Source organism: Phyllobates terribilis, unplaced genomic scaffold (genome assembly GCF_046119375.1).
Source record: "Phyllobates terribilis strain yellow unplaced genomic scaffold, ASM4611937v1 Scaffold_11__3_contigs__length_659146591, whole genome shotgun sequence".
NCBI classification, from domain to species: Eukaryota; Metazoa; Chordata; class Amphibia; order Anura; family Dendrobatidae; genus Phyllobates; species Phyllobates terribilis.
The window spans coordinates 396845100-396862774 of NW_027362771.1; the positions used below are offsets into that span (position 1 = coordinate 396845100).

Consider the following 17675-nt stretch of genomic DNA (forward strand, 5'->3'; position numbering starts at 1 on the left):
CTCCATGACGGCACACTGGGTAAACATAGTGGAAGCCGGGACCCAGTCGGATCTTGGGACGGAACACATCTTCCCCACACCGAGGATTGCGGGCCCTATCTCAGTCAGAGTTGCCCCCACAGTGTACAGCTCCTGCGCATCATCCTCCTCCTCCTCATGTGCAGCCTCCATCTCAGATATCACGACATCAGTTACAAGCTGGAAGCACTGCAGTACTGCCTCAGCCAAGCGGCAACAGGCTGTGCTGAAACTCATAAGTTTAGGTGATAAACCTCACACTGCTTGTGAGTTGTGGACAGCTGTGAAAGAGCAGGCAGATCTGTGGCTTAGACCGCTGAACCTACATCCAGGCATGGTCGTGTGTGACAATGGCCGTAACCTGGTGGCGGCTCTGAGGCTAGGCGAGATCACACATGTACCATGCCTGGCTCATGTGCTTAACCTCGTGGTTCAGCGGTTTCTTAAATCGTACCCCGAGTTGCCAGATCTGCTCGTCAAAGTACGCCACCTGTCAGCTCATTTTCGCAAGTCGGCTACAGCTTCCGCCGCCCTTGCTGTGTTGCAGCAGCGTTTGCAGCTTCCGGCACACCGACTGGTGTGTGATGCCCCCACACGTTGGAACTCTACCCTCCACATGTTGCAAAGGATTTGTGAGCAGAAGAGAGCAGTTGTGGAGTACCAGCTGCAACAAGGCCGTCGATATTCAGGTCAGACTCCACACATAAGACCTCAGGAGTGGACCTGGATGTCTGACATATGTACCATCCTGACAAACTTTGAGGAGTCCACCAAGATGGTGAGTGGCGATGACGCCATCATTAGCGTCAGCATCCCACTTGTCTGTCTTTTGCAATGCTCTCTGCAGAGAATTAAAGAGGAGGCATTGCAGCCAGAGTATGATGAGATGGATCAAGAACCCGTAATGGGCGATTACACACAGCCCAGCCCCACCTCATCCCAACGTGCATTGGGGGAGGGAGAGGAGGAGGAGGAGGAACAGGAGCTGGTATTATGCGCTGTAGACGGTAGTACCTGTACAATTGTCATACAGGCGATTTAGCGTGGGTGTCCTGGGGACAGGGGGGAGGAGGAGGAGAGCATGGTCAGTCGTCATCTTGGTGAGGACACGGAAGTCTTGCCCGTTACCAGTCTGGCACGCATGGCTGACTTTATGTTACGCTGCCTTAACCGTGACCCTCGCGTTGTCAAAATGTTGGGTGACAGTCATTACTGATTGGTGACACTTTTAGACCCCCACTACAAGGAAAACTTTCACTCTCTTATTCCTGAGGTGGAGAGGTCTACAAAAATGGGGCAGTACCAGAAGGCCCTTGCTGCAGAACTGTTAAAAAAAATTCCCATCTGAACATGCTTGCGGCAGAGGTCACAGTTCGTTGACCAACCAAGGCGTACACGCGAGAAAGACGCAACTCCAATCCAGCAGAGGCAGGGGAACACTGTCAACATTCTGGGACAGTTTTCTGAGACCCACCCAACTTACAGGCCCTGAGACGCGGGGTACTCTCACAAGGAGTGGAAAGTTTCAAAAGATGGTGAGGGAGTACCTTGCCGACCATACCAGCGTCCTCTGTGATTCCTCTGTGCCTTTTAATTATTGGGTATCCAAGCTGGACACTTGGAATGAACTCGCTCTGTACGCCTTGGAGGTCCTGGCCTGCCCTGCCGCTAGCGTGTTATCGGAGCGCGTTTTTAGTGCCGCTGGGGGAATTATAACTAATAAGCGCACTCGCCTGTCAAATGACAATGCTGACAAGCTGACCCTTATCAAAATGAACAAGGGCTGGATTGGGCCAGACTTCTCATCACCACCAAATGACAGCAGAGTAACATAAAGTCAAATCCACTGTGTTATTTTGGGAGGTGTATTCCCATGCAATGCTTCACACCCACACATAGGTATACGCTTTCTCATTTCGGCTGTATTTTGCTCTTCTCCTTATCCTCAGCCTCCACCACCACTATACTACCAGGGTGACCGTGGTCCGTGTTGCCAGCATTGCAAGTTCCTCCGTCCTAATTTTTGGCAGCTTTTGCTTGGAAGGCATAGGCAAAGACTATAAGAGACCCACTCCCCAATAATGGGAATAATGTTTTTAATATGCTGTACTGCATGGCTCTTGTAAGGGGCATGAAAACCTTCTTGTTAAGCTACTGCGAGCTCCACCACTTTTCCAAGGGGCATTGATATTGTCTTTTTATTCCACTGCGACCTCCACGTCCCTTCCAAGGGGCATTAAAAAAGTCTTGTTAAGCTACTGCGACCTCCACGTCTCTTCGAAGAGGCATTAAAACCGTCTTGTTAAGCTACTGCGACCGCCACGTCTCTTCCAAGGGGCATTAAAACCATCTTGCTAAGCTACTGCGACCTCCACCACTTTTCCAAGGGGCATTGATATTGTCTTTTTATTCCACTGCAACCTCCACGTCTCTTCCAAGGGGCATTAAAACCATCTTGTTAAGCTACTGCGACCTCCACGTCTCTTCCAAGGGGCATTGTAACCGTCTTATTAAGCTACTGCGACCTCCACCACTTTTCAAAGGGGTATTTATATTGTCTTTTTATTCCACTGCGACCTCCACGTCTCTTCCAAGGGGCATTAAAACCGTCTTGTTAAGCTACTGCGACCTCCAGCACTTTTCCAAGGGGCATTGATATTGTCTTTTTATTCCACTGCGACCTCCACGTCTCTTCCAAGGGGCATTAAAACCGTCTTATTAAGCTACTGCGACCTCCACGTCTCTTCCAAGGGGCATTAAAACCGTCTTGTTAAGCTACTGCGACCTCCACGTCTCTTCCAAGGGGCATTAAAACCATCTTATTAAGCTACTGTGACCTCCACGTCTCTTCCAAGGGGCATTAAAACCGTCTTGTTAAGCTACTGCGACCTCCACGTCTCTTCCAAGGGGCATTGATATTGTCTTTTTATTCCTCTGCGACCTCCACGTCTCTTCCAAGGGGCATTAAAACCGTCTTGTTAAGCTACTGCAACCTCCACGTCTCTTCCAAGGGGCATTAAAACTGTCTTGTTAAGCTACTGCGACCTCCACGTCTCTTCCAAGGGGCATTAAAACCGTCTTGTTAAGCTACTGCGACCTCCACCACTTTTCCAAGGGGCATTTATATTGTCTTTTTATTCCACTGCGACCTCCACGTCTCTTCCAAGGGGCATTAAAATCGTCTTGTTAAGCTACTGCGACCTCCACGTCTCTTCCAAGGGGCATTAAAACCGTCTTGTTAAGCTACTGCGACCTCCATGTCTCTTCCAAGGGGCATTAAAACCGTCTTGTTAAGCTACTGTGACCTCCACGTCTCTTCCAAGGGGCATTAAAACTGTCTTTTTAATCTACTGCAACCTCCACGTCTCTTCCAATGGGCATTGATATTGTCTTTTTATTCCTCTGCGACCTCCACGTCTCTTCCAAGGGGCATTAAAACCGTCTTGTTAAGCTACTGCGACCTCCACCACTTTTCCAAGGGGCATTGATATTGTATTTTTATTCCACTGCGACCTCCACGTCTCTTCCAAGGGGCAATAAAACCATCTTGTTAAGCTACTGTGACCTCCACGTCTCTTCCAAGGGGCACTAAAACTGTCTTGTTAAGCTACGGCGACCTCCACGTCTCTTCCAAGGGGCATTAAAACCGTCTTGTTAAGCTACTGCGACCTCCACGTCTCTTCCAAGGGGCATTAAAGCCGTCTTCTTAAGCTACTGCAACCTCCACGTCTCTTCCAAGGGGCATTAAAACCGTCTTGTTAAGCTACTGCGACCTCCATCACTTTTCCAAGGGGCATTGATATTGTCTTTTTATTCCACTGCGACCTCCACGTCTCTTCCAAGGGGCATTAGAACCGTCTTGTTAAGCTACTGCGACCTACACTTCTCTTCCAAGGGGCATTAAAACCGTCTTGTTAAGCTACTGCGATCTCCACCAATTTTCCAAGGGGCATTGATATTGTCTTTTATTCCACTGAGACCTCCACGTCTCGTCCAAGGGGCATTGATATTGTCTTTTTATTTCTCTGCGACCTCCACGTCTCTTCCAAGGGGCATTAAAACCGTCTTGTTAAGCTACTGCGACCTCCACGTCTCTTCCAAGGGGCATTAAAACTGTCTTGTTAAGCTACTGCGACCTCCACGTCTCTTCCAAGGGGCATTAAAACTGTCTTGTTAAGCTACTGCGACCTCCACCACTTTTCCAAGGGGCATTTATATTGTCTTTCTATTCCACTGCGACCTCCACGTCTCTTCCAAGGGGCATTAAAACCGTCTTGTTAAGCTACTGCGACCTCCACGTCTCTTCCAAGGGGCATTAAAACCGTCTTGTTAAGCTACTGCGACCTCCATGTCTCTTCCAAGGGGCATTAAAACCGTCTTGTTAAGCTACTGCGACCTCCACCACTTTTCCCAGGGGCATTGATATTGTCTTTTTATTCCACTGCGACCTCCACGTCTTTTCCAAGGGGCAATAAAACCATCTTGTTAAGCTACTGCGACCTCCACGTCTCTTCCAAGGGGCACTAAAATCGTCTTGTTAAGCTACTGCGACCTCCACGTCTCTTCCAAGGGGCATTAAAACCGTCTTGTTAAGCTACTGCGACCTCCACGTCTCTTCCAATGGGCAGTAAAGCCATCTTCTTAAGCTACTGCGACCTCCACGTCTCTTCCAAGGGGCATTAAAACCGTCTTGTTAAGCTACTGCGACCTCCATCACTTTTCCAAGGGGCATTGATATTGTCTTTTTATTCCACTGCGACCTCCACGTCTCTTCCAAGGGGCATTAGAACCGTCTTGTTAAGCTACTGCAACCTACACTTCTCTTCCAAGGGGCATTAAAACCGTCTTGTTAAGCTACTGCGACCTCCACCACTTTTCCAAGGGGCATTGATATTGTCTTTTATTCCACTGCGACCTCCACGTCTCTTCCAAGGGGCATTAAAACCGTCTTGTTAAGCTACTGCGACCTCCACGTCTCTTCCAAGGGGCATTAAAACCGTCTTGTTAAGCTACTGCGACCTCCACGTCTCTTCCAACGGGCATTAAAACCGTCTTGTTTAGCTACTGCGACCTCCACTTCTCTTCTAAGGGGCATTAAAACCGTCTTGTTAAGCTACTGCGACCTCCACGTCTCTTCCAAGGGGCATTGATATTGTCTTTTTATTCCACGGCGACCTCCACTTCTCTTCCAAGGGGCATTAAAACCGTCTTGTTAAGCTACTGCTACCTCCACGTCTCTTCCAAGGGGCATTAAAACCGTCTTGGTAAGCTACTGCGACCTCCACGTCTCTTCCAAGGGGCATTCAATCCGTCTTGTTAAGCTACTGCAACCTCCACTACTTTTCCAAGGGGCATTAAAACCGTCTTGTCAAGCTACTGCGACCTGCACCACTTTTCCAAGGGGCATTGATATTGTCTTTTTCTTTCACTGCGACCTCCACCATTCTTCCAAGGGGCATTAAAACCGTCTTCTTAAGCTACTGCGACCTCCACCACTTTTCCCAGGGGCATTGATATTGTCTTTTTGTTCTACTGCGACCTCCACTTCTCTTCCAAGGGGCATTAAAACCGTCTTGTTAAGCTACTGCGACCTCCACGTCTCTTCCAAGGGGCATTAAAACCATCTTGTTAAGCTACTGCGACCTCCACCACTTTTCCAAGGGGCATTGATATTGTCTTTTTATTCTACTGTGACCTCCACCATTCTTTCAACGGGCATTGCATTTCCTCCTAATTTTAGTCAGCTTTTGCTTTTCAATGCATAGGCGAACACTAAGGGAGACCCACTCCCCAATAATGGGTAGAAGGTTTTTAGTATGCTGTAATCCACATCTGTTTCAAGGGGCATTGCAGTTCCTCATAATTTTTGGAAAGCCTTCCATTCACTGCTTAGGCTAACAGTGCACAGGAGACCCAGTTGCTATAAATGGAAAAAACAGTTTAGTTAAGGCCCTCTGACCTCCATGTCACTTCCAAGGGGCATTGGAGTGCCTCGAAATTTTTGGTAGGCATTGCACTCACTCCATGCCCTATAACTGTGTAGCCGAACAGCTCCTTTTGGTACAGAAACCTATCCTACAAGAGATGTGTGGTTGACTGGCCTGATATTGATGTGAATGGTCCCTGTTCCTCCTGCTCTTTCTCCTTTGCCACCACCTCATCCACCATTCATCACCTAAAGCTTTGTTTTAACAGGAGTCATAGAACTGGGATAGTAGCAGGAAAACATCCAGCAATCCTCGGAGGAGGTAGGATATGCGGCAAAACGCTGACCACCTCAGGCCTAGCCGCTACTACATACATGCGCTTGCATTCCAAGAAAACAAAGCAGACGCTAACTTCTATCATCATCGTGGACACCCGGCCGCTGGGCAGCTGGGGACTGAGTATGGATACCTCGCTGCCGAAGCAGCCATGAGGTAGTGGCCAGCTTCGGCTTACTCCAAACTAAAAGGCCCCATTTCAAGTGCAAGCTAGCAGTATGGTATTGCAGCCTGGGGGTGGGTGGGTGGCAGGCTGCATACTTGCGCTTGCATTGCAAGGAATGGGGGAGGTACAATTGAACACTGCCCTGGGACAAGGACTTGCAATGGGATAGCTGCAAGTCTGCATCTTCTGATGCAGAAAGGATCACTTCTGATGGGCACACTTTTAGGCAGTGACCTGGGTGTCAGAGATGCTTCCACGGGTCTTCCCCATGCTGTTCCCATGTCTTTTCAGCACTGTATGCATGTGTCCCACAGCACATGGCCAGATAAGATTGTAAAATGTTAAAATGACATTTCCTGGTGAATGCATTTGTCACGGTTGAAAGCAATACAAAAGTGCAAAAATGCATAAAAAATGCTACTCGTGAACATAGCCAAAGGTGGGGAGGAGTATTTTGGTTTTTGGTTATTTATTTTACCTTATACACAAGTCTTTACCCTGGAAAGGAAGTTCCTTAACATATTTCACAGGAAAACTGTTTCAGTTTCGTTTTTGAACATTTTATTGTGAGCCCGTAAAAGTGGCTTAATACCTCTGACCACGTTGTTGACAGCAGTGACCTGTGGGTCAGAAATGCTTCCTGGGGCAATGCCCATGCTGTCCCCATGTCTTTTGAGCACTGTCACTATCGTTTTGGGCACTTTTTAGGCTTTCAACAGACTGCCGGGGGTGGCACCGCAAAAATGCTCGGGTCTCCCATAGACTAACATTGGGCTCATTGCTCGGGTCGAGCACCTGAGTATCACGGTGAGCTCGGCCCGAGCTTCGAGCACCCGAGCATTTTAGTGCTCGCTTAACACTAGCCATGGCCTTACGTAAATTTACTGATGGGGGTTTGTGTCCTGGGAAACCACCCATAGGACAATACTATAATAATTTGCATTCAGTCCCATAGCAGGAGATGATGGATTCAGAGTTAAGACCTCCGTACACATTAGACTGATGATTGTCGAACCCAGCGATATAAACTGTCTAATTTGCATGGGAATCTCCAAACAACTGATTGCGGGGTTAAATATCGATCCAGCTTGTTCGATTTTTGGACTGTCAATCATATTGTCTCCCAAAGATAAGCCACCGCCAGACCTACAAGTGCTTCTCACAAAATTAGAATATCATCAAAAAGTTAATTTATTTCAGTTCTTCAATGCAAAAAGTGAAACTCATATATTATATAGAGTGATTACAAACAGAGTGATCTATTTCAAGTGTTTATTTCTATTAATGTTGATGATTATGGTTTACAGGCAATGAAAACACAAATGTCATTATCTCAGTAAATTAGAATACTTTGTAACACCAGCTTGAAAAATGTTTTTAAAATCCATAATGTTGGCCTACTGAAATGTATGTTCAGTAAATGCACTCAATACTTGGTCGGGGCTCCTTATGCATCAATTACTGCATCAATGTGGCATGGCATGGAGGCGATCAGCCTGTGGCACTGCTGAGGTGTTATGGAAGCCCAGGTTGCTTTGATAGCAGTCTTCAGCTCGTCTGCATTGTTGAGTCTGGTGTCTCTCATCTTCCTCTTGACAATGCCCCATAGATTTTCTATGTGGTTAAGGTCAGGTGAGTTTGCTGGCCAAGCAAGCACTGTGATACTGTTGTTTTTAAACCAGGTATTGGTACTTTTAGCAGTGTGGACAGGTGCCAAGTCCTGCTGGAGACTGAAATTTTCATCTCCAAAAAGCTTGTCGGCAGAGAGAAGCATGAAGTGCACTAAAATTTCCTGGTAGACGACTGCGCTGACTTTGGTCTTGATAAAACACAGTGAACCTACACCAGCAAATGACATGGCTCCCCAAACCATCACTGATTGTGGAAACTTCACACTAGACCTCAAGCAGCTTGGATTGTGGCCTCTCCACTCTTCCTCCAGACTCTGGGACCTTGATTTCCAAATGAAATGCAAAATTTACTTTCATCTGAAAACAACACCTTGGACCACTGAGCAAGAGTCCAGGTCTATTTCTCCTTGGCGCAGGTAAGACGCTTCTGGCGTTATCTACTGGTTATGAGTGGCTTGACACAAGGAATGCGACACTTGTAGCCCATGTCCTGGATACGTCTGTGTGTGGTGGCTCTTGAAACAATGACTCCAGCAGCAGTCCAGTCCTTGTAAATCTCCCCCAACTTTTTGAATGGCCTTTTCTTAACCATCCTTTCAAGGCTGCGGTTATCCCAGGTTGCTTGTGCACCTTTTTCTACCACACTTTTTCCTTCCATACAACTTTCCATTAATATGCTTGGATACAGCACTCTGTGAACAGCCAGCTTCTTTAGCAATGACCTTTAGTGGCTTACTCTAATTGTGGAGTGTGTCAATGATTGCCTTCTGGACATCTGTCAAGTCAGCAGTCTTCCCCATGATTGTGGAGCCTACTGAAACAGACTAAGGGACCTTTTTAAATGTTTTTTGTTAATTTGCTAATTTACTGAGATAATGACCTTTGTGTATTCATTGACTGTAGGCCGTAATCATCAACATTAACAGAAATAAACACTTGAAATAGATCACTCTGTTTGTAATGACTCTATATAATATATGAGTTTCACTTTTTTTTTTGAAGAACTGAAATTAATTAACTTTTTGATGATATGCTAATTTAGTGAGAAGCACTTGTATCTTCATAATGGGCACAGGAGCGCTTGGCTGAACAAGCATGCTGTGTATGGGCGAGTCAGCGGAGTTGATCATTGTTCGGCCAACAGCCATCTAATATGTATGGCGGGCTGACGGGTACATTCACATTAATTTTTTTTTATCCTAGTGCTGTCCATGTGAAAAACAGACTGCAGCATGCATTAGATTCGTCCATTTTTTTGATAAAATTTGCCTATACATTTCAATGGATGTAATACTGACACCATCCATATGGCATCCATTTTTAACGTATCCATTGCATGCAATTAGTAACATAGGAAACCATATTTGGGCAATTACAACTTGTGATGTATAAAAGCGCATTCCATACGGATGTTAAAAATGTACAGTACAGACCAAAAGTTTGGACACACCTTCTCATTTAAAGATTTGTCTGTATTTTCATGACTATGAAAATTGTACATTCACACTGAAGGCATCAAAACTATGAATTAACACATGTGAAATTATATACTTAACAAAAAAGTGTGAAACAACTGAAAATATGTCTTATATTCTAGGTTCTTCAAAGTAGCCACCTTTTGCTTTGATGACTGCTTTGCACACTCTTGGCATTCTCTTGATGAGCTTCAAGAGGTAGTCACCGGAATTGGTTTTCACTTCACAGGTGTGCCCTGACAGGTTTAATAAGTGGGATTTCTTGCCTTATAAATGGGGTTGGGACTATCAGTTGTGTTGTGCAAAAGTCTGGTGGATACACAGCTGATAGTCCTACTGAATAGACTGTTAGAATTTGTATTATGGCAAGAAAAAAGCAGCTAAGTAAAGAAAAATGAGTGGCCATCATTACTTTAAGAAATGAAGGTCGGTCAGTCCGAAAAATTGGGAAAACTTTGAAAGTGTCCCCAAGTGCAGTTGCAAAAACCATCAAGCACTACAAAGAAACTGGCTCACATGAGGACCGCCCCAGGAAAGGAAGACCAAGAGTCACCTCTGCTTCTGAGGACAAGTTTATCCGAGTCACCAGCCTCAGAAATCGCAGGTTAACAGCAGCTCAGATTAGAGACCAGGTCAATGCCACACAGAGTTCTAGCAGCAGACACATCTCTTCAACAACTGTTAAGAGGAGACTTTGTGCAGCAGGCCTTCATGGTAAAATAGCTGCTAGGAAACCACTGCTAAGGACAGGCAACAAGCAGAAGAGACTTGTTTGGGCTAAAGAACACAAGGAATGGACATTAGACCAGTGCAAATCTGTGCTTTGGTCTGATGAGTCCAAATTTGAGATCTTTGGTTCCAACCACCGTGTCTTTGTGCGACGCAGAAAAGGTGAACGGATGGACTCTACATGCCTGGTTCCCACCGTGAAGCATGGAGGAGTAGGTGTGATGGTGTGGGGGTGCTTTGCTGGTGACATTGTTGGGGATTTATTCAAAATTGAAGGCATACTGAACCAGCATGGCTACCACAGTATCTTGTAGCAGCATGCTATTCCATCCAGTTTGCGTTTAGTTGGACCATCATTTATTTTTCAACAGGACAATGACCCCAAACACACCTCCAGGCTGTGTAGGGCTATTTGACCAAGAAGGAGAGTGATGGGGTGCTATGCCAGATGACCTGGCCTCCACAGTCACCAGACCTGAACCCAATCTAGATGGTTTGGGGTGGGCTGGACCGCAGAGTGAAGGCAAAAGGGCCAACGAGTGCTAAGCATCTCTGGGAACTCCTTCAAGATTGTTGGAAGACCATTTCCGGTGACTACCTCTTGAAGCTCATCAAGAGAATGCCAAGAGTGTGCAAAGCAGTCATCAAAGCAAAAGGTGGCTACTTTGAAGAACCTAGAATATAAGACATATTTTCAGTTGTTTCACACTTTTTTGTTAAGTATATAATTCCACATGTGTTAATTCATAGTTTTGATGCCTTCAGTGTGAATGTACAATTTTCATAGTCATGAAAATACAGAAAAATCTTTAAATGAGAAGGTGTGTCCAAACTTTTGGTCTGTACTGTACATATGGGCGACATACTGCAGACAATAGAATTAAAAATTGTCCTTTATTCTGGATAAAAAACTGACAATTTTTTATATGCTATTTGAACTTGGCCTTAAATATCTCAAGCTCTCCATGACTGATATAAAAGGGGCAGAGTGCTCACAGGCACAGATCCCCACTGATGAATATGTGTAAAGGTGAACCCTCCATTCAAAAAAAAATCTGAAATTACTCAAACCATTTTCTCTCAAGATGTCTCAGATGTGCGGTACAGCTAATCTAATGTGAATGTGTTTTGAGATTATTTTTGACGTAGTCAAAGATAATATAATTATTGTATTATAACTTATATAATATATGTATATAGATATATAATTATATTAGCTTTGACTACGTAAAAAATAATCTCAAAACACATTCACACAAGATTAGTTGTACAAAACACATAAGATGGGCTGCGCTGCTGGAGTTTATTGATTCTTCAACAATGATGATGATAATAAGGTTTTTTATTCACAACGCGTTTCAGCGGCATACCAACGTTAATATAGGTATATATAATGTTTTTGCATTAATAATAACATGATCTGTGTATATATAAAACTTCTGCCCTCTCCTATATGTACTGGAGTCTTTGACTCTCAGATCAATATTTCATAAGTATCATGGACAAAATATTGCTAACAGTTTGAAAATAATGTATTTACAGAGAACCTGGACGCCATGATAGCTGCACAGACAAAGAACAAGCTGGGGAAGAACGCAGTTAATCACAATAACAGAGTACTAACAGGTATATTACTAACATCGTGTGTTGTTTTCAGTAGGTTCCATAATTATTGTAATAAGCAGACATGATGCCTAGCTTTTCCCAGCACACATGTGCCAGCATCAAGCTAAGATAATTACTGATTCTGAATTATCTTGTAGTTTCCATTACATCACTATTGACTGACGAGCAGCAGTACACGTACAAAGCATTTCAGTTCTTTATATGGAAGTCAGGCAGAAAGCTATCCATCTATTTGTCTGTATATAAAATATAAGTAACGGAAGGTACATGGTGATGAAAACTCTCACATTGGAAGCATTAATCAGCATTAAATTTGGGGTGGATCCTGCAAGAAGTAGGCCTCCTGTCACCTACAAGTAGGGGATGTAGGTCTTAAGCCTCCCATACACTGTAGAAGGTGGTCAGTCGAGTGATGATTTGGCCGGCAGCTATCTCGCTCAGTTCTCCCATATACAGAGCTGCTGTCAGATACCTCTGTAGAGAATAAAAAGATTGGCAGCCTGAGATTGACACCCTGGATCCTTATCTATACACATTAGGGCTCCCTCACACAGCTGTAGATTCTCTAATACGAGAGATCAAACTCTGTCAGAGTGTGAGCCGATTGTCGGTGTACTGGGATCCGATTCTTTGGCATGCGCGAATCATATCACAGATGTGGAAAAGACGGAGAATTTCATTTCTCCATCTTTTCCATTGTCTCTGTCCACATAAATTGGAGTACACTCAAATGACATCTGACTGCAGTCCGATGTCTAACACGCACCCATTGACTTTTTGGGTGCGCATGGTCCGATTATGATTATCGGATGCACTAGTAGCATGCCGAATCGGCATGAGAAAAATAATCTCAGATCTGCACTGCCCCATAGTATAACATCGGGCCAAGTGCTCTCCAATAAAACATTGCATAGCATTCAGCTGTGTTATACGATAGTGTGGGCGAGCCCTTGGACTGATATCGGCAGGTTTGGCCTACTTTAGCCTAATGTGTATAGAGTGCAGATACCGCTCTTCTGGCTTTCTTCCCTGTGCTACTTAGCTTGTGGATAAAAAATGTAGTTTTGACTCCACTGCAGATTCCAGCAAAGCAATGGACTTCATGAGGGAACCCAAAGGACCCCATCATAGGTCAGAGGGGTCCGACTGGCACAATTGGATTCCATCACTCTACAGAAACAGCATTGTGTCATTTTCATAATAAACACAATGTGAATAGAGCCTTCTATACAATTTACAAGACTCCAAGTGAACTTACACATCAAACATCAATATAAGCACCAATAACCATAAGCATCAATCTTTAAAGTGAAAAGGAGACTAGGTTATAGATACCTCTTTCCATTTTTTAAATTGCTGTAGAGGAGGGTCTGAACCCCAGAATTTTCCTTGCTGCCAACATAAATTATTTCTAAAGTATTCATCATGTTATCACTTTTAGTAAGATACTCGGTGTTGCTCATTTAATTGTCATGCGTCTGGCTAAAAATATGAAATTTTGTTTTATTGTTTTATTGAAACTAAAATTTTTGGAGTCTTTTTTTTTTATTAAGTGCAAAGTGGTTAATGGACAGGAAATGTTTACATTTTGTTAAAAATGCTATTTGCCTGCAGATAGAGAGGCCAATTCATCAAGACTGACGTAGCACACACTCACGATTTGCCAATCTTGCTGGAGAACACAGTGCCAAATTCATTGAGAAGCACATGCCCCTTAATGAATTTGTCACATCCCCTTTGTGGCTTGCGCCTTGGTGCGCTACCAGAAATGTTACTTCAGTCAGGTACTGGAGTAGTGTTTCTGGTGTACAAAACGCTAGCACATTTGATGAATTTGACAGGTGGTGTGGTCACACCCCAGCTCCTCCCCAGCTCTGCCCATTTTGGCAGCGAGTATTCAAACTGGCAAAGAAATGCAAAGAGTCGCAAAAATTTTGCACAACTCCCCATTGCGAAAAAAAATTTCATAGCTTTTACACCACTTTTCTGGTGTAAAAGCGTTGATGAATCGTCTGCTTAGAGTTAATCTGTAGGTAAACAGCGTTGAAATCCTGTCCTGCCTTTAGTCACAAGGGCGGTGTAGGGAACAGTTACAGCCACCATCCTCTATACAGCGAGAAGGGCTGGAATCACTCCTCAGCACTTTGATTGACTGTCTGCACTGCAGCATGTGCATGGCCTGCTGTCAATCAAAGTGCCGGTGAGTGATAACAGCCCTCCTCACTGTACAGAGAATGGTGGCTGTAGCCGCTGTAAGGCGGCGGTGTTCACACCATGCAGTGACCCAAGCAAGTCCAACTTAAACAGGTTTATTCAGCAACACACGGGTAAACAGAAAAGTCCTCCGGTTCGCAGCCGGGTTAACACGAGTCCTTAAACAACGGTTGCCGTGGGCAACGGCCGCGCCGCTCAGTGCCTGACAGGTGCAGATGTGTGACTCGCCCTCCCTGAGCGGTGGGATTACTCGGTGCTGGGCCAATGTATGGTGGTGGTGTGGGATGTCGTCGTGGCCGCGACCCAGTCCGTGCCCAGGGCTGTCACATAAAAAATGGGCTTTTGGATGAGTGGTTGTTCGACTACGCCACCTGTGGTTTCTGGTGAAGGCCACCAGCGCTGCAACAGTCCTCTGAGGCTGATGTTCTGGCAGCTTGGTTGGTACTACTCCCCACAGGCGGAGTAGGCCTCAGGGCAGTGTGAGAGAGCTGGAGAGTTGTGGTGGGTGCAGTGCCGCGCAGGAATGAAACAAGTGGAGGCAGTAGGTGAAGTCATCCAAGCTTTACTCACTTTGGTGAAGTAGCAGCTGCAAAGCTTCTCTCTGCTTCTTGTGGCACGCTGCGGCCACCAGGAAGGGGTTCAGCACTTCCCAGGTAGATCAGGAGCACCTGTCAAGACCCCGCTGTAGTATGTTCCTTTCTTAGTAAGTTCTCCCACTGAGTCCTCTCCTGATTGTGTGTGGTATGAACGTGGTGTAAGGCTGGGCCCCCCTGGATAAACGCAGGTTGAGAGATACAGGTGGCGACTCCGCTCCGTCCGTATCCCCCTGGGATCCACTAAGCCTCCGGGCTTTTCCGACTGAGACGTGAAGTGACAGAGTCAGATATCGGGGGCCGGTTACCCCTCTTGCGGAAGGAGTCCCTCTGGCTAGGCCAGAGTGAAGAATACAGGTGGCGACTCCGCTCCGTCTGTACCCTCCTGGGATCCTTTCGCCTGTGGAGCCTATCTCCTCTGCTCCCCTCCAAGGTCTTCTTAGAACAAGACCCTGACCAGGCAGAGACACTGGTTAACTCCGACCCGCTCCTCGTCTCAAGGCCAGAGAGCGAGGACCGTGAATCTTCAGCCAGCTACAGACTCTTGCTGGACCCTGACAGAAGACCACAATCAAAGACCTTGAACTTAAGATGGCCGCCTATTATATATGATTCTATTAGTGCTCTGTTAAGTGTTTCCTCCACCCTCACCCACTACTTGGTTCCCCCTATCTTTGGTTCCCCCCATCTCCACTATCCCGGACCGGGGCAGCACCCTGGTGCATTTAGGCCCCCTACAGGACTGGAGTGGTGTAGTGTTGAGTGTGAAGTGGGGTCCTCGGTGATGCTCCATCCTTACCTGGAAGAGGAGATACCACACCTCTATCTGAGGTGCAGTATCCCTGTGGCGACTGAACCCTCAGGGGCGCCACACAGAGGCTTCCCAGGCGAGGGTTCAGCCACACTCAATCCTGCTGAGCCTTCCTGCTATGCTCCTAGCAGGTCCCAACACTGAACAACACAAATCCTTAGTGCAGGGGTTTTGAAGGACTTATGGCAAGAGCCACTGGAAAACCCGGGTTGGAGGGAGGAGGCCGCCCCACTGCCTCCTGTGACCTCCTCCGAGAAATGAAGGCCCTGCCGGGTTTTACTTAATCTGCCTTAGCCAGATAGCCTGACCAGGTCAATGCTCACCTTCATTCCTGAATTGCAGCCGCAGGTGAGTTTGTGACTGCAATGCACTTCACTGGATTTAATAGGTCTCTGTACACATTCTGGGGGATATATAACGTCCCTCGTATACGATCCCGGTCACTGCCTCACACTGCCCACATGGCTGAAAGTGAGTAGCTATATGGAGAATATAAGTTCATTCTCTCCCTGTAGCCACATTTCAATAAGGCATCCAGGCAATATTAATCTGCAATTTACCTGCAGATTAACCCTATATCTGCTGATAAATAGTATTTTTGGACATGAAAGGGTCCCTTTAAGTGCTTACCTATTTTTCTATGTAATCTATCAAACCTATCCATTATACATTTCTTGTCACTTATCCCTCACCATTCATCAATCATCCCACATTATTTATTGTACTGGCTCTTCAGACATCACAGGCTTGTTTGGGTCTCATAATGGTATTCGTCCTGATATTGACATTAATAGAGAACCTGTTAGCTCCCCTGAAATGTCTGATTTAGTAAATGCTTCTATTTTCATGGCATAACCATTCTGGGGCATATTTTCTCCTTCCTTTGTTATTACTCCTAAAAATGTATGAATAAATTGACAATTGGATGTTACCATTTCCCTTTTAAAAGGGGCATGTTCTGACACTGGCAGAATATGATCATTTAAAATATATATGCACTATATGGACAAAAGTATTGGGACACATCTCCCTATCTTTAAATTCAGGTTTTTCATGCAGTCCCATTGCCACAGATGTATAAAATCCAGCCCCTCGGCATGCAGTCCGCCATTACAGTACATATATTTGTGAAAGAACTGTATGTTCTCAAAAGCTCAATGAATTCGAGCCTAGTCCTGTAATAGGAGGCCACCATTGTAACTACTTAGTTCATGAAATTTCTTCTTTCTCAAATACTCTCCAATCATCTATGAATGATATTATTAAAAACTGGAAGTGTTTAGGAGCTACAGCAGCTCAGCCATGAAGTGCAGACCACATCAAGCTACAGATCGGTGTCACCAAATGCTGAGAAGCATAGTACATAGGGCACCAACACTCTGCTAGCTCAATAACTGCAGAGTCCAACCCTCCTCTAGCATCAGTACAAAAACTGCCCCGATAGGGCATTGATATATGTTCAATGGAGGTGCGACACCCAGAATGGCTGCCGTTCAGCTGTTGCTGGCACCAGTCGGACGTTCTTGGATGCTGCCAAATCACAGTAGCTCTGTAAAAACTATAGTGGCCGCAGCCACGTACTACAGATCCACCATGTATTACTTTGAACAGTGGGTAGATCATTAGTACCCGGCCATGGCCATTATAGAAATGACGGAGCTACTGTTTTCCAGCAGCATCTGAGAACTTCCGAACGCTGCCGCCAATAACAGCTAATCAGCTGGGGTTCCTGGTGTCGCATCCCCACCAATGAGATATTAATGGCCTATCCTGAGGATAGACAATAAATAAAAAGTAGTAGCCCACCCCTTTTAATACTTCAACATAGAGTACTATGCAAATGTTTTAGGCAGGTGTGAAAAAATGATGCAAAGCAAAAATGCTTTCAAAAATAGAAGTGTTAAAGTGAATCTGTCAGCAGGTTTTTGCTACCTCATCTGATAGCAGCATAATGTGGGCAAAGAGAAGCTGAATCCAACAATGTATCACTTAGATTACTGGGCGCAGCAATTCTGACACAATCAGAGCTTTTAGATTTAGAATGCAGCAGAGCAGAGAAAGCTAACCCCGCCCACACCAGGCTCTATGTGTACAAAGTACATAGACAAGAGAAAAACTGGCCAAATACATACTATAAAACGAAACATGG

General features: G+C 45.4%; 1 protein-coding gene across 1 annotated transcript in view; it reads left to right on the forward strand.

Annotated features, from left to right (window-relative positions):
- The window catches only part of SCG3 (secretogranin III), a 109580-nt gene that overhangs the window by 73239 nt on the left and 18666 nt on the right, over window positions 1–17675 (forward strand). Inside the window, exon 9 of the mRNA XM_073653037.1 lies at window positions 11825–11908. Coding sequence (XP_073509138.1) covers window positions 11825–11908 — 84 coding nt within the window. The remainder of the gene's footprint in view (window positions 1–11824; window positions 11909–17675) is intronic.